Source organism: Doryrhamphus excisus, linkage group LG9 (assembly GCF_037039965.1).
Source record: "Doryrhamphus excisus strain RoL-2023G ecotype Guam linkage group LG9, RoL_Dexc_Guam_v1.1, whole genome shotgun sequence".
Classification (NCBI taxonomy): Eukaryota; Metazoa; Chordata; class Actinopteri; order Syngnathiformes; family Syngnathidae; genus Doryrhamphus; species Doryrhamphus excisus.
Genome location: NC_136365.1, coordinates 10,655,186 through 10,681,104, shown reverse-complemented (window position 1 = coordinate 10,681,104; position 25,919 = coordinate 10,655,186). Strand labels below are relative to the sequence as shown.

At 40.7% G+C, this 25,919-nt stretch overlaps 1 protein-coding gene across 7 annotated transcripts in view; it reads right to left on the bottom strand.

The window, feature by feature from the left end:
- Positions 1 to 2,147: 2,147 nt before the first annotated feature.
- The window catches only part of LOC131107404 (VPS10 domain-containing receptor SorCS1), a 153,290-nt gene continuing 129,518 nt past the window's right edge, over positions 2,148 to 25,919 (bottom strand). Inside the window, exons 15-27 of one of the 7 annotated variants that reach the window (XR_009120270.2) lie at positions 25,529 to 25,646; positions 24,281 to 24,414; positions 18,776 to 18,889; positions 17,911 to 18,082; positions 16,307 to 16,493; positions 15,738 to 15,871; positions 14,503 to 14,629; positions 13,302 to 13,414; positions 12,238 to 12,372; positions 8,924 to 9,023; positions 8,381 to 8,486; positions 7,731 to 7,884; positions 2,148 to 5,713 (exon numbers count right to left, since the gene is read on the bottom strand). Coding sequence is in view for 5 of the 7 variants with exons in the window: in XM_058057443.2 (XP_057913426.2) it covers positions 5,652 to 5,713; positions 7,731 to 7,888; positions 8,381 to 8,486; positions 8,924 to 9,023; positions 12,238 to 12,372; positions 13,302 to 13,414; positions 14,503 to 14,629; positions 15,738 to 15,871; positions 16,307 to 16,493; positions 17,911 to 18,082; positions 18,776 to 18,889; positions 24,281 to 24,414; positions 25,529 to 25,646 (1,660 nt within the window). In the remaining 2 variants the exon portion in view is untranslated. Of the gene's footprint in view, positions 6,944 to 7,730; positions 7,889 to 8,380; positions 8,487 to 8,923; positions 9,024 to 12,237; positions 12,373 to 13,301; positions 13,415 to 14,502; positions 14,630 to 15,067; positions 15,273 to 15,737; positions 15,872 to 16,306; positions 16,494 to 17,910; positions 18,083 to 18,775; positions 18,890 to 24,280; positions 24,415 to 25,528; positions 25,647 to 25,919 lie in introns of those variants that run through there. The other 6 variants (XM_058057604.2, XM_058057443.2, XM_058057531.2 and 3 more) reach the window with 6 other exon arrangements.

Below are 25,919 nucleotides of genomic sequence, written 5' to 3'. Positions count from 1 at the left end.
AATGTTATCAATTTGAACCGGAGATATCCATCCATCCATTTTCTATGCCGCTTATCCTCACTAGGGTCGGGGGTATGCTGGAGCCTATCCCAGCTCCTTTTAGGTTAGAGGCGGGGTACACCCTGGACAGGACACATATACATATACGGATGGAAAATGTAAGATTACCCACGCACGCACGGAGAGAACATGCAAACTCCACACAAGATGCCCAAGCGGCGACTCAAACCCAGAACTTCCTGATCTCCTGACTGTGTGGCCTTCATGCTAACCACTCGGCCACTTGGAGATAGACAGAGCTAAGCTAATTACAACAACACGTTATTTATTCAGTCAACATTTTACAAGTGGAAACACAAAATGACACAAATTAACTTATTCTAGATGTAGGTTCTGGTGGGCTGCCTGTTGGACACAGTCGCCCAAGCTGAGATGGGGGGCCAGTTTTCCTTGTCGGATGTACAAGAGGGTTATTTTAATGGTAGGCGCAGCTGAAGGTTTCAGTCATACCTTGTATCCCAGCTCTTTGGCAACACTGGAAACTCCCTCAAACCAATTATTGTTGAACTGGACAGACCATATCAGCCCCTCTGTTGGCTCTACACTTGCGTGGTAACTGTTATGACATCACAGCTCAGGGGGCTACAGGGTTTAGGGACTGTCTTTAAAGTTTATTATGTTGAAAATTAATTGAATTACGTTTATAAAATTTATATGCATTTTATGCAACAAAAAATGTGCAAAATATTATGCGTGTTTAACTTCTGTACTCAATTCACCTTGTTTATTTATTGTTAACGTCAATTGACCATTTGCAGTCAAGACAAAATGTTATTCTCACTTGCTTCATGCATTCCAAAAAGAAAGCATGGGAAAAAAAAATCTCCTCTGTGAATTATGGAGCGATCAGCAGAATGCAAATGCATGGCTGATATGGTGTGCTTATGCTGCATCTCCATATCAAACACAGATCAATTCTTAAGCCTCGTCTGGATACAACATTAGTATGTATGTGAGTGCCTGCAATGTGTCAACACAATGACAAGACATTCTAAATGGAATGGATACATTGTCTTTTCTGCAGCTAACAACTAAAAATAGGATTTTGTGATTTTTTTTGTGCAGGAGGCTTCCTTCGTTGCTGCAGGAGGTTTATTTCCCTGCTGGGAATCCCTTTTAAAGACATCAAGATTTCCCGATAGCAATTTATATTAAGAGCTTGCAGAATGCACAGGAAAGCCAAATGACATACTCTTCATGGTCATTCAGGCCTGAGCTCCCACTTCTCTCTCTCTGCCCCATTTCGCCAGGGAACCGTGTCTTTTCTCTGTATCGCTGCTTTTATCAGATTGGATGGTTTCGATTTGAGAGTCAAATCGAGAGTCAACGATTTCTTAGTCTGGATACTATAAAAAGAATGGAATAGCAATAGCCTCAATAGTAGCCTCTTCAGTGCTACTGTGGGAAGTTCTCCATAGTTCCCCTGAGCGCACATCCAAAATGAAACAATGAAGGAACAAGACATTTCCCACACATGCATTATTAGCATGCCTGGAAATGAAAACAAAAACAAAATCAAATCCATAGTTGCTGTCATTGCCATTGTGTTTTTTTCTCTGCTCATTATCCTCATTGGTCTGACAATTTTTTTTTTGCAGCCTCAGTAGGAAAACCTCTTAACATGATTGCATAAGTATCGACCCAAGTCAGAGTAACTATAAAAAATTGACGTTATACAGTAAATAAGATAAACAAGACCATATCAGCATAGCACAAACAGGTGATGAATTTACTACTGTATATTACTCTCCCAGTTTATCCCCAGGTTTTCCAGTCAGATCCCATGATTAGAGTCCTGGCTTTGCTGTGCCTGATACATATTAGGCCAGTACTACTCAGGTGAGGACCTGGACGTTCTCACTAACTCCTTTTGCATATCCGTCCCCTCTCTCTAAGATAAATAAGACACATTGGCACATTAAAAATATACTGTATGTCCCCAACTTCATTTTTACCAACCATGGTTTTATTCACAATTAGCTACAGAGTTGCTTTGCAGCGCCCACCAGTAGGCAAATGAACCCCTTCAGGTTTAATCATAATCATTACTTTTCCAAATCCATAATAATCACAGCAGGAAAAGAAAACACGGTTAACAGAGTTCTTCCCATTTAATAAATATGATTGTAAATGCATCAAACAATTACACACAGCACAGTTGATTGAAACAAAACACCGTTGCACCTTAACATTTGTTCTTATACAAAAGCTGTACAGTTCATAAAATGTATTTTTATTATTAGTAGTAGTATTTCTCTAAAAAAATAATAATCTTGCTAATTCTGCAGGGGAAGGGTGTGTGTGTGGAGGGGGGGGGGCAGATGAAAAAAGTGTAGCGCTAAGAGAGAGGGCCAGTTAGCACACGCTTAGGTTCTGTCACATTACAATGTATCATAACAAGGAGACCAATGTTATTTCTTGGAACAACACTTCCTGTCTGCACAGCCTGGCCTTCACCTAGTAGGTGCTTATAATAACCAACCTCCTGATCTTATCTGCGTGAGTCATTTCCGCTCCCTTGTGTCGAGGGCAGGTTAGAGTCCTCTCTCCATTATATTGGCATCGGGCCTCAAACACTAAGCTGTTGGTGATAACTTCAAATATGCTCTTTACCAGTTGGTAAAATGCTAACGAACTATCATAAAGCTTTTGATACCTTGAAATGGAAGCAATGGAAACAGAGTCTGCCCTGTGAAAGGAGCACCTAAATTCTAAAAGGAAAATCTCAATTTTTACTATTTTCTTGGGCCCTGTCATGGGCCCCAAAATCCCCCCCCCCCCCCAGCCCTCCCGCCACACACACATCCTAGGCAATTGAACATAAGCCCTCAGCCTTTGATCTGTTCCAATTTGTAATTCGAGTTGAAAAAATCCCCCAAAACATTGGAAACCTAAACATTTCACAATTTCAAATCTGTCAATTAAAATAATAAAACTGTAGGATACCATTTCAAAACAAAGTCATATAATATTAGTATATCCCATAAGAATCCATGATGAAATGCGTTTCACCAACACTTATGTCCTAAAATGGCTCTATTGCTACGTTCTACGTGACATCACATCCAGTCGTTGTCATCACAGGCTCAAACATTCATTATTATCCTCACGAGGGTCGGGCTACACCCTGGACTGGTGGCCAGCCAATCACAGGGTACATATAGACAAACAACCATTCACACTCATACCTATGGACAATTTGGAGTGGCCAATTAACCTAGCATGTTTTTGGAATGTGGGAGGAAACCGGAGTACCCGGAGAAAACCCACACATGCACGGGCAGAACATGCAAACTCCACACAGAGATGGCCGAAGGTGGAATTGAACTCTGGTCTCCTAGCTGTGTGGCCTGTGTGCTAACCACTTTTTCCACCGTGCAGCCCAGGCTCAAGCAGTTGGGACAAATAAGCATATTTGTAGTGTTAGATATTAAACAATCTAATTCCATTCTAATTCTGTACTCTGTTCTTCAGGGGCTTCAGGATGAACACTCACCTAGCACAATCAGAGTTGTGTAATACTTAGATGTGACTGATGGGCGATCATTGGGCAAGAATTAAATAAATGTATTGTTCTCACTTGTACTCTCACTTTCATACAGCCCTCAAGAAAAAAAAAACAACAAAATAACAAAAGAGTGGCTGCTGAACCTGTCTCTGTGGTGGAGTGGTGCCAGGTATGAACACCCTCTGTTTTGACAAAATTATTACCAAAGTTGTGACGCGATAACCATTGCTGCCCCATGAGGACTCAAAGGCAAACAGGCAATGTGTCCTGGCCCCTCTTCACCCTGATTTTCCTGGCTGCCACAGCGGTCCTACTGAAGATGGGGAAGTGGTACAGGGTCCGGCACTTCTAGTGGCACAGAAATACTGTGTGAAATCGGTCTACAATGGCCAGCAGACACCATCACTCTGGAAACTCGGGGGCTTGGCCAAACAGTGCAGCAAAACAATGGAGGATGCATTTAAGAATGGATTTATGCAGACTGATGTGTCGTACAAATGCAAATAAATATGCTAGAAGCATTATTTATGTCTGACACGGACATTTTCACAGCTATTCGATTGTCTTTATGCAACACACCATGTGGTCATATTTGTCGTGTGCCACTCAAGTGTCATTGCGGAAGTGCCGTGCTTGCTAAATTCTAATAGCTTATTTTTGTGGTTAAAAATCATTTTAGTTATTGACTGAATTTGCGGCTGAAATGAGTTTCCTCCGTAGGGTAGCTGGACTCACCCTAAGAGATAGGGTGAGGAGCTCAGACATTCGGGAGGGGCTCAGAGTAGAGCCGCTTCTCCTTCACATCGAGGGAAGCCAGTTGAGGTGGCTCGGGCATCTTGTCCACATGCCTCTCGAATGCCTCCCCGGTGAGGTGTTCTGGCATGCCCAGCCAGAAAAAGGCCCCAGAGCAGACCTTGGACACGCTGGAGGGATTATGTCTCACGGCTGGCCTGGGAACGCCTTGGGGTCCTCCCGGTGGAGCTGGAGGAGGTGGCCGGGGACCGGGAAGTCTGGGCTTCCCTTGGGACCCGGACGCAGATAAACCGAGGAAAATGAAATGGAATGGAATGAATTAATTCATATAAAACAAGCACAAGCCCAAGTCCACATACACAACACAGAAAGCTGTCAAGTTGAGTTACTTTGAAATAAGGAAGACATTCCGAATGAATGTCCAAAATACATTTCTGTAAGTCTGGGCTCTTATGGGATATATATAGGGTATGCAGAGAATTGTGTCTTTTGGGAAATGCTTTGCTACAACACCAACCCCTTCAAAACTCAGAAATATCCTGCTTCGCCTACCAAAATGAAGAATTGAAAGTAATCTCAGAGGATGTGCATCTTATCTAAGATACTGCGTACACGATGAAAAGAATAGTTCCATATTGAACAAGCTAACCATTAATATAGTCTGTAAGAATATGTGCTGCATCTTACATTGGTAAGCATCGTATGCATTACAAGAAGCGTGAACTTCAAAACAAAATGAATAAAAATAAAGACAAAAATAAACCCACTGTGAATAAGTTACAATTTCAATAGAAAATTTGTCTTGTGCCATAACTTTGCTTTTCAAGAAATACTGGAGTCCCCTTCCCTTGCCCTTATTCATAATGAAGAGCAACATTTCTGTTTTGGATAACACTTGTTACTGAAATACATACATTATTAACATATATTGACAGTCATATTTTACAAATTAGATGTAATTCACATCAATAACAAATGTATATTTATAGCAATAAATAATACACTGTTTTACAATATACTGCTGCTATTTGCTTGTCATATAAACAAATTGTCTACATGTAGGCAAAACCATAAGATTAGTACTTAACAATTATCACCCTTTTCCATCATGCTGTCATCAAACTCAGCACTGTGGTGATGACTTCTCTAAGTAGATGACTCCATAAAAATGTCATATATCATATGATATACAGTATGTCTAAAGAAAATAATAATGTGTCCATAGTTTCTTCAAGTATGAAAAAAACATGCACAGGTATAAAGCTGAAAACCATAGAGTCCCAAATGATTTATAAAATGATGCAGCAGAAGTAGTGGTCCAGTCCAAAGTTTATACAACATACGTGGGGAGTTCTGTGGAGAATTTCACATGAGCATGAGGTTTCTTACATCCTAGGGGGAACAAAGCAGTACAAAGGTGAATGGGATTATTTCAAATTCTACATAATTTACATGATAATTTGTCTGAGATTATTACATTCAGGGATAATACACACAAGGTCAGGGAAGGGTAGCACACATGAAGTTATTGTCTTCTTTGCAGCAGGTGAAAAACCCAACAATACCTCTTTAGTTAAGAGATTCCGAAAAGCACAATTTACACAGTGGAGTCTTGGTTAGCGTATGCCCCGTTTTTTAGCATGTCAAAAATGTGTTTAGGTACCTTTTTGGATACCTTTTCCGGCTAGCACACAGTATGGTGTGACTGTGTAGATTTTTGCTAGATTACAAATAGATGACAAATGAAAGAGAAAAATTAACATTTAATGTTACTTTTCCATTGTTTGAAGACGTAATTCTTGACACAGTTGAGAACAATAGCCATTGAGTTATAGTAAAGGTCTGGGTTGTCAACTGAATGCCCAGTGCGGCCGTTACATCAACCACCTGGCAGTAAATTATGCAGGAAGATGGAGGCAGACACGTTGGACACCAATAATGCTGAGCCAGTGTAAAGCGAGACCCTATCGGTCTCTCTAAAAGTTGATGAAGAGAACCTGTGACATTTTCCCATCCAGAAGAGGTGACATATACAAAAAACAGGCTTGATTGCTTGTTCAAATATGCTTACAGCTTACTGCTCAAGTTAGCCAAAATAAAAATGCTGCATGATATTGCTATGTGAGCACAATGATACTGGATGCATTCATTTTGCTGACACTACATTACTGGATGTGATCAAATAGTAATAGTTACCCAATCCCCTGTGGAACTGCTCAGGTGTAATGGAGGTTGCGTCGATAAGGTTATCTGCATTGTTGGGTACGGTGTTTACACACAAACATGTACCAATACGAGCATGTATCCAGTAACAGTGCACATTGATGCCATTGTCCTCTGTTCACTTTGGCTCTGTGATCTGTATGTGGTCGTATTTACATTTCTCCATGGAGTGCAGACAGTGGAAGCGATGTTAGTAGCAAAAGCTTGAAAGACAGTAACTGGGGGTGGGGGAGTGTGTCTGGGGGTGGTTGGGGCTATTAGAGAAAGTTAAATTGAACTGAAAGACTTGGGAAAACAGATGTGAAATATATGTCTGAGTCTGTACAGCTTTTTTGTCCACAAACGGAGGTCATACTTTATTTTTGTCTCCATGCTGTCCTGGAGCGGACCGTTTAACTTCTAAAGAACATGAAACAAAAACATGGTATGAGATTTATGACATAACAAGTACAGCTGCACTCCAAATGATTCAACCCCAGGCTGTTCTTGTCCACACAAAACACAATTCATTCACCCTAAGTGGGTAGAAATGTATAAATATGTGATGATACAGGTCAAACGTACAGTGTATGTGCAACATTGTTACAACAGTTTGTGTCTTTAGGCTTCTCTGGTAATGTTTAGTGTTGAGCGCTCACGTTTGGTTTGTGAGCAAATGATTCCGATAATATTCTTAAATGGTGAGTACCTATACACATTATCATTGAAATGCATTTAATAAATATGTGAGATGTATTAAACCACAAATATTGATTGTGCATTTAGCAACTGAGTGTCGGGTTCAGGTGAGCAACGGCAACTGAAGCAAGACGGGGAGGGTTGTAGAGCTGCATCTAATCAAATAGTCACTACATCCACTTTTATTGGAAAAAATAATTTGAAATCAGGGGAGAATGTCAACATTAAACAAGCATGTTTATGGGTGTAGCAATTCCTTGCAAAAATCGGTAGGTAATGTGTGTAAGTAACTTTGGCAACAAGATGGGATCTAGTGTACTGCCTGTGTGTAATATTAAATGTTATGAGATATTTAAATTGCTGTTGGTTTATTGCAAACTACAGGAAGTAGTCAAATAGTATAGTCAAATTGCCAATGAGTGTTGAATAATTTTGAGTGCAACTGTACATGATCACCATGAGTGACAAATGACAACAATTATTGAAGTGTGAAAAGTGGTGCGTTTACCGATGGGCTGCGAGTTAAATGCTGTGTCCAGAGTCTCCAAAGAATGAACCAAGTCCCGCTGGGAGCTGGCCGTGGCTTCTATTGGATTATCTGGACTCATCATTTCTTGTTCCTTTTCGTTCTGCATCTGCGCATAGACGTTGAGGCCTGGGATCTTCCTTGAGAAAAGATTTACATTGAGGCAAATGGATGAAGGGTGAAGCCTAACTGAAAGAACTAAAGTGGGGCCACAACGGGATCAAATGTAGCTTTAGAGATCACCAACATGTTTGCATAGCAGCCGCTGTTTACTTTTATAACATCATTCAATCTGCGGGAAATTGTGACGTGAATCAGTAATTCCTGGTGAAAGGTTTTGCTCTTTTCTTTGACCCTTCCTGCCCTATTCCCTTGCAACAACACCTTGGTGAAAAGAAAAATCTTCACATTTTACAAAGGTCAACTGCCTACATTCAAAGGGCTTCCTATCAATAAACAATGGCGACTGACTGACATTTCTTTTGAAAGGAATGACCAGACAAAAGACGTCCACAGTTTCCCAGAAGATGTGTGAGACGTAAGATGCCCCCCCCACCCGACAAGCTCAGACACCTTTGGACCTGCTTCGCATGTGAAATCATCATAAACAGTATATTTCATGAGTATTTTACCTCTTGAATTTGTAGATGATAAATACAGCTAAACCCACAACCACAACTGATAGCAGCATTAGCATGGCAGAGGTACTGTGGTTCTCGTTGCTGTCCACTAGGGGTGCTGCAGAGACAACAGAAGACAAGGCGTAGACATGGCAAATGTCACCACAACCATAGCCACCTTATTTCCACAAAACTAAATCACGCTGTAAGCATTGAGTAGCATGAGTAACACCTTTGTTAATCATAGAATATTCATATATTCAGTGGAATATACTTCTCTTACACTTAATCATACTAGTCTCTTTCGGACAGTTACATCCCCAATAGGCACAGGCACACATACTTGCTATGAAGCTCACTCTCTGAAAGTCTCTGTGTTGCTAAATGGTGGGAGCCAATCAGACAGAGTTGGGATTATTATTATTAATTAGGGGCAACATAAATGATAATATTATTCCTATCTACTGTATGCAGGTCGGACTGTCCATTCAGTAGACTCACACTAACAAGCAGAAAGTCGCCATTCTCCCCCAAAAGTAGTGTCTGTGGCGTTACCTGCTGACAGGTGTGCTGCAAAGACTGTGACCTGGACCCCAGGCCGTAGGGTAAACCTAACCAGGTTTTGATTCAAGGCACTCAGCATGATTTCCGAGAACTGTTGGGAGACAAAATGAAAAATACCATCGTTTTATATCTGTCATTTAACATGTGATAGTCCCTTTACATTTGAGATCAAATTTGTTTTGGGTAAATCCAATCTTTGGAAAAAAAGTGTAAATACAGCTTGCCTCTGGTGCCGCGTGGGAGCAGGGCTACAACTAACGATGACATTTTTAGTCCATTAATGAATGAATTAGTGAAGTGTGTCATTTTGATTAGTTGAGTAATCGGTTAAGCCCTAGTGGGATCAAATCAATATGAACCAAACAACAGTTAGTGATTTGGTCTGCAACTTATCAGAAAAGAGGCAATGATGTCCATTACTGTTTCCCAAAGTCAAACATGATGTGTGAATATCTTGTTTGAAAAATACAAAGACAATAGGTGTACCTCCATGGATGACTAAATAGATACTGATTGATTTAATAATTACTTTATTGATTCATCGCTGTATTTTAGAGCAAATGAAGTCATTTTTGTGATATTCCAGCTGACCTAGAGGACTATCGTGTAATAGAGTAATAAGTCAGTGACAGAATCACACATCGAGACAACCATTCACAGCAACATTCAATACTATGCTGTACAAACACTTAATCTGCAATACATGCCCAGTGGGGGCGGGGGGTGGGGATCTTTATATCAACTCCTGCAGAGGTTGCAAAGTCCATTTTTTTACAGACGGAATGGCATCAATAATCCAGTGTTATATATTAAATGTTTTTCATTCATTCATTTTCTACGGCTTATCCTCACAAGGGTTGCGGGGGTGCTGGAACCTATCCCAGCTGTCTTCGGGCAAGAGGCGGGGTTAACTGGTCGCCAGCCAATCACCAGGCACATATAGACAAACAACCATTCCCACCCACATTCATACCTATGGACAATTTGGAGTCGCCTATTAACCTAGCATGTTTTTGGAATGTGGGAGGAAACAGGAGTACCCGGGGAGAACATGCAAACTCTACACAGAGATGGCCGAGCGTGGAATCAAACTTGGGTCTCCTAGCTGTGTGGCCTGTGCGCTAACCACTCGACCTAAATTGTGTTTGAGCTTATAAATTATTTGATATCCAAGCAAAACTTGGCTTCATTCTTGGTAGAGAAACCCTTGTTGGACAGCACAGAGACCAGATAGTTCTTCTAGTTGATCACCATAGTTGTGCACATCTCAGAAGGGATTTTCAGCTCCCTCCACAGACTGCAGGATCTTCATGCACCACTGCTTTGTTGCCTTGGCTTGACATTTTGGGTCATTGTCAGGCTTGCTCGAGCCATCTGGCTGAGGCCAGGAGTTTCTAATCTACGGTCAAACAGTATCGGCCACTCAATGTGGTGACGTCTTCCTGTACCCTCAGGAGAGAAACATAATGTTCTCAACCTGTTAGACACTGGGGATGGTGTTCTTGATGATCACTATTCCACATTTTCTGCCCACACATATGTATGTCAAGATGAGTTGGTGCCAAAGAGTTGTCATCTAACCACATCACTTGCTCCCACCCCTTCTGTGCACCGTTCACATGTTCATAGGCAGATTTCAGTGGTGAAAGATATGTGCCTTTCTTGTGCATCCATTACAGTGAAATGCGTTACAAATCGTTTTCTTGGTTACTGTGGTTCCAACTCCCCTGAGATCCCGAAACTTTCTTCGAAGTAACCTTTCTCCACAAAGTGTAAGATGGAAGATGATTGACTTGTCTTGTATATGTCCATTAATTTAATTTACACGCCAGCAGTGGACTCATTTGTGTGCTTCGTGAACACATTATTGGCTTCCAGGTATTCCAGCATCCTCCCACATCCCCATAATATGCATGTTAGGTTAATTGGAGACTCGAAATTGTACGTTTGTTAGTGGTTGTTTGCTCTGCAACAGCGACAGGCTCCAGGTATTGAAGATGGGTAGATGGAAATACAAATGAATTTATAATCTTGACTAAATGTTTTCTTTCGCTACTCTCCAGTTGCTACAAAGTCCGCTTCCCCTCAAAAAGAGCTTCAATACCAGGAGTTACCAAATGTAGAAGGGTAGTAGTGCAGATGTGGTCTCAGCATTGAAGGGTTTAGTAAAAGCTCCGAAAATACAGGAGGGAATTTTCTTTTTATGAATTGATGGTGCAAGTTGGACCGTTTTGGGTCTGAAGTGAATTTTGCATTCTGTTTGTGCTCAAGGTGAGCTTGATATCATTGATCTTCTTCAAATTTGTGAAACCTCACTCCACTAAGATAAAACTACAATTACAATTATGAATTGGTCTTTCCTTTGTGAAACTTGTAAATAAAATCAGCACACAAATAATTCAGCCTCATTTGATCTCTCCTGTCGATACCGAGAAGGAAACACATGGAAAGTTTAAACCACCAGATTTATATCTCCAATGCCTAAAGTCCTAATAATGACAAAATATGTTCATTTTTCCAGTTTTTCTGTCTTCCATTTACACACTTAAGTGGCGATGACTGCTCAGAGTAATTCAAGTGGTCCTTTAAGTCTTCCTGCAGATTAAATTCCTTGTCCCGTTGGGTACCAAGGGCAGTCAATCTATCTATAAATTACAATACGCAGTTAATAGAGATTTATAAAGATTTATGACTGGCCAGGTCCACGTGATAGTTGGGAGAGCAGGACCTCATTGATTTCCCTTGTATGTTCCTATTTCACTCATGCCCATTAAATTCTTTCCAGGGAGAGTGGTTCAAATATAATATCCATTATTTCAATGTGAGAATCAAAGTTACTTTCGTCTACCCTCAGCCAGAAATGTGACTTGATCAATCATACTATCTGTCTCCCTTTTTGGATCCCGTAGGATGGAGGAAAGAAGATATTTTAAATCATTCTCCCTGATAAGTTTCTTTTACTGCCTGGGTGTAATGATGAGTCAAATGAAAAGGTTCCCCAGGTATATTACAGTAAAATATATATAACAGTAGATATGATCCAGTGGACCATGACTGACATCTACTGGAGGAAAGTGGAAGCCCTGTTTGTTGTCATTCGCCAATATACCAGTTTCCTGACTGAAAAGGCACCCTGTAGCCTATGATTGACAACAACTGCATAAAGAAAAGAACACTTCCAACTGAAGAATTCCATGGTGAATAAAAAGGGAAAATAACAAGATGAAATCAATCCGCCTTCAGAAATACTGTCAAGGACGAGAAAAAAGAAAGAATCAGTAGCTGCTTTTCTACATTATTCTTACTTCGTTCAAATGAGCAGCGTTCTTCTCTGGTTTCCTTTCCATGAAGTGTTTGTCTAGCAAGAGGAAAAGCTCTGCTGTTGTAGGCAAACCTGGGAGGACACTGACCAGGAGTTGATCCCCACTCACGCCTGTGGCCTGGTGGAGAACACATGCAATACAAGTCAAGAATATTACAGGTAGTAGTGCATTTCCACGTTTCAGCTGATGGTCTGCACAAGAAAATGATTTTATTGCTTAATATTGCTCATATATCCATGGACAAAAAAACAACTTTAAAATTACTGTATACTACAGTCCCATTCATATATGACATCATATTGTTATTATTCTGTTGCTAAAACCTTTGACAAAAGCAATGAATTCATGACACTCATTCTCATTCACTCGTTCCTGTCTCAGCTTGACAAAAATGTGCTGTAGAACATGTTGCACGTGTCTTTTCATCCGGGGTTTGAGTGGGTATTCTGCCTTCCAGGTGTAGGTGTCATGAAAAAGTGATGCTAATGACAAATAACGATGCAGAGACATTTGCTGCAAAAGGAAATGTTGTGTGTGTTTGGATATTTTTAGCTTCTATTTGGAATTTTGCAGTGTGTTAATTTACCAATATAACATACTAACAGGTGATGTTTTCTCCGTACTATTAAAATGTACCATATGAGTGAGATAAAGATGCTGTAACAGGCAGCCAATTAATAATGTTAAATCTGTTCCTAACTTGTTTCACATTGTCACTCGCTAAGCCGCAAAGCACTGACCTCAGAACGCCCCTTTGGGGCGTGTCACATGAGGCATTTAGTCTTCCATGACACTGCAAGTACCACAGTCTGTGTGACCCTCAACTCAACGAGTTTGTGCAAGCCTTGCAATCAGAATGCTCTTGAACTATACTTTCCCCTCCTCCCCTCTTTTCTTGCTTGTCATTTATCATCACAAAAGTCATATTTGCATCCAAAGCCTCAGGGAGGTCACTCTTCAATTACAGACTGTGAGATATCCAGTCCAGCTGACAGTATTCACCCAAGCAAAGTAACAATTTCCATGAAAAGACCTGAGACATTCACCTGGATAAGAGAGTTCTTGATAACTCGGCTCACATCCAACCTCCATTCTGGAACATCAGGGTTGTGGTCATCCAAATTTGAAGAAAAGGCCAGCAGGTGAGACTGGAAATATTCTGGATGGAAAGAAAGCATAAAATAAAAAAAATAAATTTAGCAATGACAAAAAACAAAAAGGTACAATGTTACTCCAAGATCTTAAGCACAGTTCCAAACACACAAATGTGATTCAAAAACGTGTGATCTGTTTTTTCTTTTTTAATTAATAAACAATATCTACAGTAGTGGTGGCAAATGGATGATTACGAATTGGCTTGCTCCTGTTAACATACGCCCTGGTTAGCCTGTTTTTGGTTAACATCCAAAATTTACAGCAAACATTTGTATATTTTCCAGCTAGCATACAATATGGTGCTCTTCTAGGTGTGTTCTGCATGAGTCCAACTGTGTCATGAATATATTTTTATCAAAAATGCCCTTTTAGTTTGCTAATACAGTACATGGAAACAGCAATCAGGAGTCAGCTCCATTGCTCGGTGATGTTATCAGCAGTTGACTCTGTAGTTCTTTGCTAACTGGTAACTGACAGTTACATCACAAGTACAAAAATGACATAAAACACTTGTAGTTTTACTAGCATACAGCAATTCTATGTACTTATATGCATTTTGAATTGTTTTCTGCATCCAAAGCTATAATTTCCCAACTATAAAAATGTGTTGTGTGTTAAACTTGTTGGCGTTCTGGAAGGGATTAGTTGGAATTACATTATTTCTTATGGAAAAAATTGATTCGGTTTGAGTACGTTGTATTTGGAGCCGGACCTTCCGGAACATATCATTGACGCTAACCAAGGTTGCTTCTCTTTTAAGAGCAGGGACCAACCAGTAAAAAGTGATGATCGGAGCGTCAGATGTTGCCAGTTGTTGTGATATGAAGTTGTCGCAGATGGAATTAAAATAATCTTAAATAAGCAAACAAACACATTAGCCTAATCTAGAGCCAGGACTTTCTGAACTATAACAAATACCCTCAGCAGACATTTTTGTGTGGACTCTGTTAAGACCTGACCCGTCAATGTTCATGCCAGGCTGCAAACATGCTTTATGTGTGTTAATGCGAAAATTATGTACTTATTTTTGCAGCCTGAGGTGGCATGTTTGTTACAATGACAGAGCCCCCAAAAGACTTGCAGAATGCTCACCGTGGACAGAGATAGTCTTTCTGTCCTGCAGAATAGTATTCCCTACAGACACCTGCACAGTCACCGTGCTGATGCCTTCCTGGGAAAACGTGGATGTCACACTTCCCTCCAGGGTGATTATGGGCTGCTGGGAAAATAAAGTCAGGGAGGGGAAGGATGAGGGATGAGGGGGATGAAATAGGGAGAGTCAGAACCTCAGGGCTCCTGTGAGAGAACCTTATCAAAAGCTGGTTAACATCTCACACTGCTTCATAGGTGAAAGCCGACTGGCGCAAACACACACACACACACACACATACTGTATATGCGTGCACACATGAATGCACAGACACACACAGAGTCCACAGAGAGTTCTCTGTATGATACTAGCAACTCCTTCCTGCTCATTTTCACCGGCTACTAGTTGTGTGCAAGAACGGTGTGTAATAGATAGATAGATAGGAGACCAGGCCTTTGAATTAGTTTTTTTGTTTTTGAAAGCCAGATGCCATCTAATGGTTATTGCGCTGCAGTCAGCACCAGTAAGGGCATTCATGTGGGTCGAGGACCACCCTGTGCCTTAATGGACAGTCGGACAATCAGATCCTCAGGCTCAACGCAGGTGCCATTTTTTGGGGTCTACAAGTTGACTTTTTTGTTCCGTAATGCTCAGGATCTTTCAAAAAATGTAGAATGATTGTCGCACCGCATCCAACCTTAGCATCGATGGCACGCTGGGAGAAGCCTTGCTTATGCAGATTGACCATGCTCAAGAAGAGAAAGTTTCTCAGCTTTAGCCATCAGGAGGACAGAAAATGAGAATGATCAGGTGAAAAACAACCTATTTCAGTTTAGTTCCATTTTTTGTCTCATTCCGCCTTCTTGCTTTTGCATATTGTAGCTCGACAGAAACCTCATTAAGGTCCAAATGTGCCAAAGGCATAATCTAGCAATTTTTCAACTAGTCTTAAGATTTTGATCAGGGCTATATAATGTCATAATTATAATTATTACATTATTAAAACAGCATATTCTCTAATGGTTCTATCATTCCGGTCCAGGGTGTACCCCGCCTCTTGCCCAAACTCAGCTAGGATAGGCTCCAGCATTCCCCTGAGACAAGGATAAGCAGTATAGAAAATGGATGGATGGATGGGTTCTACCATTCAATATTATTTTGCAGTAAAATGCTATTTAAGAGCAGCAGATGTACATATGTGCGTCAATGCCAATGTTCAGCACTATGTCTACAGTACCTCAGTGTTATTTCCAATCCACCAGATATAGGTCGCTGTTCCCACTTGGCTGGGCCACAGAACTGCTGTCAGGTTCACTTCCTTATTCCTTACAGCCACAAAGGGAGCTGAGAGATGGATGTACTCCAGCTGACCTACTCAGGCACACATATGTGTCACAAGGTAAATTCAACAAACTGCAAACATTCTCACTGCAAATAAATGCAACTATTTTTGAAGATATGTGCTGATAAGTATTCAGAATGTTTGTGTCATCTGTGTCATCCTGGTCTGTGGTGGTCCACGATGGCACATGGAACTGACAGATTATTGGAAGCAATCATGCTCACTCTTCAATAAGTACTGCATCAGTCAGCTTGTGTAACCAGGTGGCAATCACGCATAAATGACTTGGAGATATGTGAAATGCTCTGTCTAGCTTGTTTGTGTTTATGAGATAAAGTACAGACCATCTGTACAAGTTGCAGCAGTTTTCAGCAAATTGGAAAAAATAGGAAATGCATGAGCACAAAACTTGAGGAAACATATAGACCAAAATACTTTGTAAAAACAAATATAACACATCTCACATGTTATGTGGAGGTAGAGGATGGCAGTTTCTGAGCCGAGGCTATTCTCCCCCAAAGCAGTCACCCGGTAGATGCCGGCTGTTTTGTAGATGTATTTGATTCCATCCTCAATTGAGCTCAGATTGGAATAAGTCAGAGCGTGACCATCCCCAAAGTCTAGTGTAATGCTTGTCCTTGTCCCGTCACCCTGTAAAGAACAGGACAAGTATACGATGTATGATTATAGTACTGATATGTGCTTTACAGAGACAGTAATATTCATGTCATGTTAGCTCTCATTCTTCTCAAAGACCATTTAGCGATCCATCGATCCATCTATACATCCATTCATTTCTATCCCAAACCAGGTTACAGTTGGAGACACAGGCTTCCTCGTCTCCAACCACTTCATCTTGTCCCACCAGGGGGATACCGATGCACCCCTAGGCCATCTGGGAAACGTAGTTCATCGAGCATGTGTTCTGGGCATGTTCGAAGTAGCTCACTGGGGTGGCATCTCATACAGACGCTCAAGCTACCTCAAATGGCCCCTCTCAATGTGGAAGAAGAGCAGCCCAATTCTGAGTCCCTCTCAGATGACTCCGATGACTTGTCCTTTAGGTAACTATGTCAGGTTTGTCACAATAAGTACAAATGGCACAACAGGTGGAGCCAAAACAGTTGTTTCCCTTGACGTCTACAGACGTCTGCTCTGAAAACAGTCTGGTCACAACTGGCAACAACCACAGCTCGGCTCTCCCATTCGGCGATGTGAGTGGCAGATTCACCAAACGGGAGACCAAGCCCAACGTTCCAAGCACACTCTCACAAGATGCTTGCGTCTACTGTCCAGCATTATTCCCTGCCACCATCATGAGGTGGCAATACATTGACATCAGCTTTTTCAAATGCATAAAGTGTCCTGGTGTATTACTAAAAAAGGGAGAAATACAGTATCTGTTGCACCACCAGCTATTGGCAGATAAACCTTAAAGATCTTGAATTCATGAAGTCTTCACCCACATTGCCTCCAGTGAAGCCCACACTGGTGTATAAAATTGGGAGCCATGCATCGTCAGTCTACCCGAGAGCAGCTATGGCTTCAGATGTGGATTACTACCACCAGTGTTGATTGTGAAGTGAATGAATAATGGGTTTCACTTTGAAGAGCTATATAAAGCTAATCCCTTAGTATTATTATTATAAACACATACCTTCCATAACATTACACATGCAAATTACTTTATGATATTTACAAAGATAATTAACACATGTATTTGAACAGTTTACTTATTCATTAATTTTTTTTATCAAGTCAGAGGACTCAGGAGTTTTTTAAGTCTAATAGAAATGCCATGTTGTATGTCAAATTCAAGCCACCTGGGCAACCAGTTTTGGTTTTGCTATCTCCAAAATGGTCGGCTCCTGTTCAATGAATCTGGCCTTACACTTGCCTAGCACATTTTACACCTGTGAAGCACGACCACTCTTCTTTTCTCTCCATACACCATAAGATGTGTGGTTATTTCATATTTGTTTTACTGTGGCTGTAGCTTTCAGTGGTGTCGAACTAAGCTGCATCATTTTCTATCTCCATAAAGTCCATGTAGTGAAAAGGTGGTTACCTGCTCAAGAAAAACAAGAAAGGTGACATTGGTGCCCAGTGCAGCCGTCAGCGTACCCTCGCTGGTGACCAGGTGAAGACCTTTGGGCGCTTGCATGGGACACTGCTGCCTCCTGGCTGTGTATTCCACAATTACTCCGGCTGTACAGTTGTTCGATACCACCTTCCTATAGCTAAAATATAAGCATTTCAATAATACTGATTGTTCGCATGCCAAAATACTATATCAAAATTAAAACAATGTTGATGGTAAATTAAAATAGTATAGAGTTTAACTTTATCCCATTGTACAGTTTGTCCCAGCAGAGCAGTTCATTGGCCAATGAGCTTCCTCTGATGGCCCGGCAGCCAAGATCCATCTGTACACCTTGGATTGGTTGCCAGCCAATTGCGGGGCACATATACATGCTCACATTCATACCTATGGACAATTTGGAGTTGGCAATTAACCTTTGTGTTTTTGGAATGTGGGAGGTTTATATTTGTTGTTACAGTGGGGTAAATATCAAGTTAATCCCTTGCTGATTTTGTAAGTTTATTACTTTTATTTTTTATTGTAACACATTGAGAAAGAATATCAACAAAAAATGTAAAAACAATTAAGTGACTGAAATAAGAATTTGATCCGCAAACAAACAATGTCCTAGTACTTGATGGCAAGCACAGAGATCAGTTGTTTCTTGTGGCTGCTCATCAGGGTTGTGCACATCTTATGATGTTTTAAATTAATTTCCCCCACTGCAAATGAATGCCCTTCCCTGATAAATTAACTAATGTACGTACGTTAGACTGTTCAACTGAAATACACTATTCATTACAATCAAAATCTGTGTGCTGCTTGTTGTCAGCTCTCATTCTGTGTTTACCCTGTGCTGTTGAGGAATGTCATCCCTGTGGTGCATCTTCTGGACATCACTGATGGCTGGAACCAAAAGGCGGGAGAACACTTGCCATCAGTCCGTCTCTCATAACCATAATCACTGTAGGGATCCAAGCACAGATAATACAAATACTTTAAAGAGATTCAGTGGACATTTCTTGCAATTAAAAATGACATGAAAAGACATTAGCATGACTGCAGGAAGATAATTGGAATTTTTAGCTTGAAGCTTGAATCCTTTCTTTGTTGTTTGACCAAATTAATCACATTTTTTGGTGAAAAACATGTTTTGCATCTGATACGTGTCCCATGCATGACATTTAAAAGTACAATATATACAGTGTTAATAATATATGCAGTGGAACCTTAGCGAATATATGAATGTTAACATGTTTTCCTATTAATGTTGAAAATTTAAGCCCAAATTTTGCCTCTGTTCATATCCATATTCCGGTCAGGCTACAATGTGGCACATCTTGTGTTTTCTGTTTTCCTAGCGTATTTCTTTTTTCAAACCCTTCTTGTTTGCTACCTATTAGCTTGCTACTACACAAAAGCAGGTCAGCGCCGTTGTCCATCTATGATGTCATCAGTAGTTGAACATGAACACAAACACTAGAGGTAATACATAAAACAATGGTAAATGCATATAATTGATGAATGAACATTGATGGACAAATGCACATTTAAGGCTACTTTTACCTTCTTGGAAGACGTAATGCTAAGAGTCCACTGGGTCGGCGACAGTTGCCGCCAGTTAGCACCAATGCAATTTGCTGTGACACCTAGTGTCGCCAATAAGGTGCCTAGTGGTGTGCAGTGGCTCAAACTGCCTCCCAACGGTGACCCGTAACGGCAGCAAAAATTTAATTTTGCAATTGATGCAAGTGGCGAGTGGCAAGTGTCCACCATGTGGAACCAAATGTCACAAACCACTGGAATCCACTGGAATGTAATGGCGCAAACAATCCGCCTATTGGAATCCACTAGAATGTAATGTCGCAAGCCAAGTTGAGCCAATGTGACTGTTGCCAAAGACACGGTGTGGCAATGAGATCCACACGGCCACCACCTTCACGTTTTGCTGTGAGTTGAATTCAATAATGAGTTTCACCTTCTTTATCAAAATGCTGGCAACTTTGTTTGGCAGCATCGTGGGTTAGCTGTGTGAATTATGTTAGTTCGCAAAGAAAGAGAAAGAGTGTACCGATGAACATCCCTCATTATTATGATTATTATAAAGTGTTTATTAAAATGTGTTTTCTCTTAATATGGTTTCTTATGAAAACATTTGGTTAGAGTATGTTTCGGTTTGAGTTGGATCTTCTGGGAAGATTTTATTTTAGGATAATAACCAAGATTACACCGTATAAGATATATTAATGAGTTCTATGTGTGTGCCAATTGTTTTCACCAGTGACCATCAAATTTCCATAACTTCGATCACATTTTCTTCAAGCATCCTATCATAGGTTAGGTCACAACCCAGAACCTGATCTCATCTATACCTTGACTCGAGCAATGTCCCCTACTGTCAGCGATCGTTTGACTACGAAAACATCTGTCATGTTGTCCCTGCCAACATCGTCTAATTCTGAAGGAAAACACCAAAAAGTGATGAAACAGTGCCTCCTAAACAAGTATTTTATTAGCGGCAGCAAATCAAATGATGGCACAGGTGAGTGAATCACATTGCTGTGACAATTTGAAGTGGTCACAATGAAACACCACCGATTAGATCCAATACCAAGTGCTGATTTTGCACAAGCTACAAAATCTAGCGCTTCCATTTCTCTGTGTATTTTTCTCACTAGCACACAAATGTGTCTATTCAATAATGTTTCATTGTGGTGCACAACTTAAAATAAATATACCTAAATATAACTGCTTACTACGACTACGATGTGTAAGGTAGTATGGCATGCCATGTTAACATACATCTCCAATTTTTTTTTTCAAGCACAATATTTATTCAATCATGAATGTACTTTTATTTATCAAGGCAAAGTGCCTAGAAGTCTCTTGACAATCCAGATTTCCATGCATGTATGTAGGAAAACAACCACAAGAAATGATAATCATTTAATCTTTATTTGAGATTCTCATGTGATGCCACAAAAATTAGATGATATCATTATGGCAGTCTTTTCATTTTACATGGGGCAGGTTCGGGCAAGTAGTTCTCACCTTAAGGATTCCCCATGGGCAAGTCATTTTTGTTTTTAATGTAGAGCCCTGCTGTGTTAGTTAAAAAGAACTACAGCTTCGGCCAGCAAGGACGTCATAGAGGGGTGACACAGCTGGTGGAGGATAACTTTAGGTTTGAAAGATTTCACCTGACAAGTAACCAAAATGCAAACTCGAAAGATAATCAAGTTTACATGCTGATATATTGTATGGGGGGTGATGCGGACAACATCCTGCACAACACAGCACGCACAACGCAAAAGAGTGCACGGTGGCTTCCAAGGCTTCTTCTTTGTCAGGCAAAATCTGATTAACGAACGTGCCAAGTGTGCAAACAGAGAAAGATGGACTGTAGGTGTGTTTGTCACTTCACTGTAGCCCTGGCATAGCACTGCAACCATGGTGTGCTCCAGGACAAGCTAATTAGAGACAGACTTGTCTGGTATGCCCAATTGAGTTTGGATAAAGCTATCACAATGCCATGGACGAGTGTGGAGGATGAAAAAGCAGCAAGCTTCTCGGTGAGGAAACACCAAAGCTCAGGCAAATGATGCAAACTCTGTTGAAAGACTGTTCAAGGGCAGCAGGAGGACTGCTAAAATGAAACTTTACCATGCCCTCCATCCCAGCAGAAAAAAGAAGCACACCCTGTGGGAAATGTGGTAGCTCTTCATCGCATCCAAAATATGTTTGTCCTGCTAACGTTGTGCATGTGGTAATAAAGGACATTACAGACATGTATAAGTCAGCAAAATCTGTGCATGAAATCGAAGAGACTGGTGATGAGGGTCCTGTCTTCCCTTGTAACATCACAACAAATAACGATCCCTGAACGGTCAATATTGACATCCACGACAAGAATGTGACTTTCAAAACTGACGCGAGTGCTGATGTCACAGTTTTGCAACACACTGTGTCCCGCAACGTACATAAGAAAAAGACAAGGGAGGAGTCCATGAAATGGACAATGCTGTCTGTCATGTGCACACTGTTTGTCAGGGGAGGTCTGTAAGATTTCGGCTGGGGCTCACTGCTTCCCTGGACAGCATCACTAGGGAGATACTAAAGAAGAGCTACACGGATTTATGACTTGGAGAGGTGCACCAACCACATTCCATAAAGCTGCATTCAATCAACCATTCTCACTGAAAACACCAAGAAGGATCCCATTGCCACTGATTGACAAAGTCAAGCATGGAGGACCTTGGTGAGGCTGGAAACCCAAGAAACACTTGAATGCTGGCTGGAGCACACAAGAGGAACATGTCGCTTAGGAGCCCTGTGTGCAAATGTGACTTGTCAAAGTAAGGTTTCTTCGGCCATGTGATTTCTGACAGAGGCATCAGACCAGAGTCATGCAAGAAAGAGGCGGTGAAGAAGATGCATGAACAAACTGAGTTTTTTTCTGTGAATGGTGAAAATGTATCCCACAGCTGGCAGAAAGAAACAACCCAGTTGAGATCTACTTTTAAAAAAGAACTGCTGGACCATCCTTCTGATCCATGATCACCAGTGCTGACGTCACCACTGGTGCTAGCCATCTATGAACCAAACAGTCGAGTCCTATTCCAAGAATGGGAGAGAAAATGGACACCGGTAGCCTAGATGTTGCAGTCGTTCACACCAACAAGAACAGAAATATTTGCTGGTGGAGAAGGTGGCTTTGGGCCTGACCTGGGCTTGTGAGAGGTTCTGCATATTCCTCATTGGGAAACACTTCCAGCTGAAGATGGACCACAAGCATCTCCTTAATCTCCTGTGGTCTTAAGCACTGGATGCCCTTTTTCCTTTGATTTTTTTTCAAATATGTCTGATTCATTATATGTATTCATATTCTATGTTGCTGGGAAGTCTTTGTGGACAGCTGTTACGTTGTCGTGAGCGCCAGTCAAGAGAGTGGAGACTCCAATGGACAAAGAGCGTACAAGCAAAATTCTCTGTTGATATGGTGAACATCTTTCTCTTTGGGCTTTTCACCACAGCCAATCAATCGCTTCCATCCAACCCTGTCTTCTGCATCTGTCTCTCTCCCACCAACTACCCTCATGTCCTCCTTCACTACATCCATAAATCTCCTCTTTGGCCTTCCTCTACCCTTCCTACCTGGCAGCTAGCTCGAAACACAGCATCCTTCTACCACTATATTCACCATCTCAGTCTGGCCTCTCTGACTTTATCTCAAAGGCCTCTAACATGTAATGTCCCTCTGATGTACTTTATCCTGATCCTATCCATCCTGGTCACTCCCAATGAGAACCTCATTTGCATCCTCATCTCTTCTACCTCCAGTTTTGCTTCCTTTCTTTTCCAAAATGGCACTGTCTCGAGAATAAACTACTGTAATTGGACCACCAACTGAAAAACCTTCAACAAGTTAAATAGCATACAGGAAGTGCTAATCACTCCATCAAAGCAAGTAAACTGGACAAATATTAAAGATCACATAAAATGGACTATAAGTTAAAATACAAAGCACACATATGCAAAATCTGATGGAACTCATATCAACATAAAAAAACAACAACACTACTATACCATGAACTGCTCAACAGGAGGATTTGGAATTGGAAACCTTTCATGTTATGGAATGTTATGCACTCAGTGTTAGCTGCTAAGTGTACTACAAATACAAATGGAAGGTGGAGAAATTGACGGGGGAATGTGTCATAATAGATAACACGATAATCTGGAAAAATCGCATTAAATATATCCAACATAAAGTGGAAAGAAAAAATTCCAATACTGAAGAAATCTAAATTGGACCAAAAATGTTCTCTTGGGATACCGTATCTGAATTATAGTGTGGAGATATGCGGAAATAACCACAAAAGAACACTGTGTTCACTACCTGTACTGCAAAAACAGGCATTTTGGATAATACTATATACATAGCGGTGGTCAACGAGAACACACAAAACCTTTATTCCTAATATCACCAATAGTGACAGCTGAACTCACGCACAAAGAAAACAAGGATTTTATTAAAACAAGAATGGAGAAATACAACCTAAGGGAGCAATGTAACAACAGAATAACAACAGAAACAAAATATAAAAAATATATTGCAAGCTAAGAGTTTCAAACGTATGTTGTTTTAATACAGAAATTGTGAATCAAGAGAAGCACTGCCAGTTGAGGTGTTGCACAAGCCCCATTGAAGCTAGAACGGCCACTGCGTATAAACTCGCATAGCTATTGATCAGTGGCCAGGCTCTGATTATACAACATGTTGAGTAGTAGTCTTCATGAACAACTCCATGAATGGGTTCTGAATGCTTTTTAAACAAATGTAAAGTTAGCTTACCATTCAAAGTCGGCCTCTGTGCAGTCACACGGCCCTGACACCATTGAAACTGAGTACAGCTTTCCCATCACACACCGAGATGTGGGTTTCAGCTTCCGATATATTCTTTTCACTCCCATCAGGCACGGCTCCCCCTGAGGAAGATGGAGAATTTCAAATAAGGCACCCCAACTGTCTTGGGATTGCTGCCATTATTTGTTCTGCCAGGCCGAAAGGGTTAGTAATTTTCCCATATGTTAGCATCATGATGACCATCACATGATTGCTTTTTGTGGTGTAATACGGCCGAATATTTAAAAATAATAATAATAATAATATATATATATATGCATAGTGTAGAAATTCAGCATTGAACCATTTTCAAGCCTAGAAATGGGTAAATGAACAAAAATACAAATATAGGGCATTCAGAAGACATGGTGTGTAGGTTTATACTGTATCTGTGACTTGTGTGTGCCTTTTTGGAGTGGGGCTTGGGCAGTTACATGTGTGATGTCGGTTAGCTTGAGTGAGTTATCAGTGTGGGGAGTGCAGTGACTAGCATGAGTTGTGGCAGACAGCAGCTCCTGTGTAAATGTTGAAGCAATTGAAGTGCATTGTGAGTTTCTCTGTAACCACAAACAGTGGCTTATGTTGTCTTATTTTCTATTTTCATGACTACTGTATTGGGTAATAGTAGTGTTAATGTGACTCTAGGCGTGTTATTTCATGTCTAGATGGCTCAATAAAAAACTTATTTAATAGGTCATAAACAGGTTAGAAAATATTTTATTTGTACATCAGGAATCCTACTTTTACATTATAATGGTTGGGTCTGGAACAAAATAACCATGATAAGGATACTTTGTTTGGGCACTTGAATAGTTTACACAAAAAAACAAGGTTCCACTGTAATTTTCTATTTTGCACATTATACAGTACATGGTTGTGTACTTCTAAAATTGTGGCATTTGAAGCACTTACAGCACTTTCATTTGCAATATGACTCAATTTGAATAAACAAGAGTGCAGGCTTAATATAGTACGCATTAACTGTTTACATCCATCTGACTGATACAAATTATTTTGATTTACTCAAAGAGTGGATTCTACTACATGTTATTACAGTAGATTCTGGATCCATACAACACATGCCTCTTCCTTGGACGAATTGAAGAGTTTTGCTGGCTGTGAATCTCAATTTTGGACACATTGGGTGCAGTGACTATAGGACATAGACGATTCCAGCACCTGAAAATAACTGACTACCTGATTGTGAAGGTGCCACGTCTGATAATCCGCCTCTGTGCATCTCCTGTTGAAGATTGACCTGAAGTCTATTTTCACCAACTGCCACTCCGAGCGATGACTGACGTGGCCAAATATCCTGAAATAAAGTAATGCATGACTCTGTTGCATAAGCACCACAACCAGAATGTCCTTGATCAATCATGGAGAAAAAATATCATAAATATGATGACAGCGACAGTGACCTGCATGTGACTTTTCCTTTTCGGAAATTACAGTGGACAAAACTGGATTGCTAAAAACATTCATTCATTCGTTCATTTTCTAACGCTTATCCTCACAAGGTTCGTGGGAGTTGCTGGAGCCTATCCCAGCTGTCTTCGGGAGAGAGGCGGGGTACACCCTGGACTGG